This window comes from Charadrius vociferus, unplaced genomic scaffold (assembly GCF_000708025.1).
Source record: "Charadrius vociferus isolate BGI_N301 unplaced genomic scaffold, ASM70802v2 scaffold363, whole genome shotgun sequence".
Taxonomy (NCBI): Eukaryota; Metazoa; Chordata; class Aves; order Charadriiformes; family Charadriidae; genus Charadrius; species Charadrius vociferus.
In genome coordinates this window covers 2,222,162-2,224,856 of record NW_009647942.1, presented here as the reverse complement: position 1 = coordinate 2,224,856, position 2,695 = coordinate 2,222,162, and the positions used below count along the sequence as shown (strand labels likewise).

Below are 2,695 nucleotides of genomic sequence, written 5' to 3'. Positions count from 1 at the left end.
GTGTGCTATCACCGAGTAAATTATGGGAGGACAGCCCGTTTTCAGGTGTGGGGTGTTCAAACCCAAAGCAGGGGGACGGGAGCAGCCCATAAGCAACTTGACCTTTGCTCTTGCGCAGAGACTACAGGAGACCCCACGCTGCTCTCAGGTTTCTGAGGTGCCCTTTGTTGACCAGGTCTATGCGGTCCTTTTCTCAGACCAACTGGAAAATGACTGCAACACTGTTATAACAAGAAATAACTGAATCCTCTGGAGCTGCAGAGTCCTTCAGCTCCAAAACCAACATAAATTTGTCAACGGTCTCCATCACTTTCAAGGTATAAAGAAACAGGGTAGAGATAAATGTAAGGGAAAGTGAGAGATGTATTGCAAGGTTGCTATTTTGAGGTATGAATTTACCTTTCAATTAAAAGCAAGGTCTTGGAGTTTGGGGAGAACCTGCACTTAGTTCTGGATCCTGTGTCTTTGATGACGTTTTTATTTATGGAATAAGCTGCAGAAAGTGGTTGTTGTTTTAGACATGAATATTTTTTATCTGAGAGCTACTGCCTACCAGAGATTTTGATATTTTTTTTTAAGTGTTGGCTAATTTTGTGTTTTGAGTAGGAAGCTTCAACTTCACACCAGTTCTACACGTGCTTTTCTGCTATCCAGCAGTTTGGGCAAGATAAACCTGCAACTGAGATGTCCCTCCACTAATCTCTATGGCTTTTATGAGGAATTTATTATTGCTCACCTTACTGTGGACTTTGAGAAGACGCGGGGAGTATCTGAAGTAGTCTGAAATGATTTAATCTTTAAAATATCACTGGGATGCAGGCAAGTGTCCCTGTATATCCACCCAGCCCCAGTTTTTGCTTTTGCTTTCTAACAGGTGGATAAAGGAGGGAAGGCAGGGCCAGGTGAGCTGCTCGCAGCGATCTCTGCGGGGAGCCTGCCTCTTCCCAAACTGCATTAACCACCTCTGCTCCCGCTCCGGATGCCTTCCCAAATCCTCAGTCCCCTCCTGACATGTCTGTGCTGTTTGTCCTGCACCGCCCCAGCGCTTGCAGCGGAAAGGACCCCCTTGGGCACCACCCTGTCTCACCCACTTTTATGGTGGAAGGGAGCACCCAGGTGGCAACGAGGCAGGGAAAGTCTCTGAAAAGCAGCAGAATTAGCAACGTCTTGCACATCAAAGCAAGTCCTAGAGCAGGCAAAGCAGCAGCCAGTAGCGACCCAGTCCCAACACCCCCCCTCGTCCATGCGTCTGTCTTGGCACAAGGTGGGAGACAGCAGGCAGCTCCAGCGCTGGCACCCTCAGCCTGCTCCATGGCTCATCCATCAGGAGTGACGAGGAGGAACAGTGCTTGGTATCAGCCCGGGAATCTGCCTGCCCGCCAGGCTTGCTCTTTAAAAAAGGCTGTCAAACACAGATAGCTGTTGAATCAATATGGATTTTACTCTACAGCCCGCACCTGGTAGCTGTCAATGACACTTCTGCTAGCACAGGGTGGGCTGTGCCACTCTACACCAGGATGGATCCAGGCTACGAGGGAGAGGATACCAGCGCTGACTCCTCAGTGCCCGTCTCGAGTGACTGTGAGAAAGCAGCCAAACAGGAAGACTTCAGAGACGGCCTCTCTGTGTTACCGCTGCCAGTCTCCCCCGCCAGCACCAAACATGCATGTTTGCCAAGCACAGAGGAGAGTTTGGACGTACTGCAGTTGGTCAGTCCTTTGGATGAGATGTGAAAGCAGAGGCCTCCTCCACCAGCCCCGCAGAACCTGTCGTACGTCCCAAACAGACTATGAAAATCAGCCGACATCCAGATCACTGTCTCCTCTTCCACTAGACAGCTTCTCATGCCCATCCCAAGGCTGTGAATTGCTGTGGATAATAGCTGTGACGTTTATCCGGACCGCGGCTGCCTACCTGTGCTTGCACAGATGGTCTGGTGCTTGATGGTCCTGTTGGAGAGATGGTGTCTGGCTACTTGGAGCTCGTGTACTTGGTGACTGCCTTGGTGCCCTCCGAGACGGCGTGCTTGGCCAGCTCTCCTGGGAGCAGCAGGCGCACGGCTGTCTGAATCTCTCGGGAGGTGATGGTGGAGCGCTTGTTGTAGTGGGCCAGGCGGGAAGCTTCTCCAGCGATGCGCTCAAAGATGTCATTGACGAAGGAGTTCATGATGCCCATGGCCTTGGAGGAGATGCCGGTGTCGGGGTGGACCTGCTTCAGCACTTTGTAGACGTAGATGGAGTAGCTCTCTTTCCTGCTCTTGTGTCGCTTCTTGTCGCCCTTCTTCTGGGTCTTGGTCACGGCTTTCTTGGAGCCCTTTTTGGGGGCAGAGGTGGACTTTGCTGGCTCTGGCATCCTGAGAGCTCTTTCTCTGGGTCTTGGAGCTGCTTGGAAAGAAAACCAAAAAATCAAATTCTTTTTTGTTCTTCTACAGTATAGTTTTACTGAAAGATGAGAGAGTCTGAGTCAGAGACAAGCGACATCTCTGAATCTGAGACAAACACCCATGACCCCCTGCAAGCATTTTTGAACTGCCAGTGAGAACTGCTCTGGTTTGTGTATGCTTTTGTATTGTTTTCTGTTTAAATCCTTGTAACGCCAGCCTTGTAAACGTCGCTGAACCCAGGCCTAGTTGGCAGCTCCTTAGTAAATACAGGCTGGGGGTGAACAAATTTCTGAGAAGAACACTGCAGTTCCA

At 50.4% G+C, this 2,695-nt stretch overlaps 1 protein-coding gene across 1 annotated transcript; it reads right to left on the bottom strand.

Moving 5' to 3' along the window:
- Positions 1-1,971: 1,971 nt before the first annotated feature.
- LOC104284844 (histone H2B 5-like) lies at positions 1,972-2,358 on the bottom strand. Its single transcript, XM_009883216.1, has one exon. It carries the CDS (start codon positions 2,350-2,352, stop codon positions 1,972-1,974), a length of 381 nt encoding a protein of 126 aa, XP_009881518.1. The 5' UTR covers positions 2,353-2,358.
- Between the last annotated feature and the right edge of the window lie 337 nt (positions 2,359-2,695).

What these genes read in the sequence shown, in the direction of transcription:
- LOC104284844 (XM_009883216.1), bottom strand. Translation starts at nt 2,352, where the DNA reads ATGCCAGAGCCAGCAAAGTCCACCTCTGCCCCCAAAAAGGGCTCCAAG.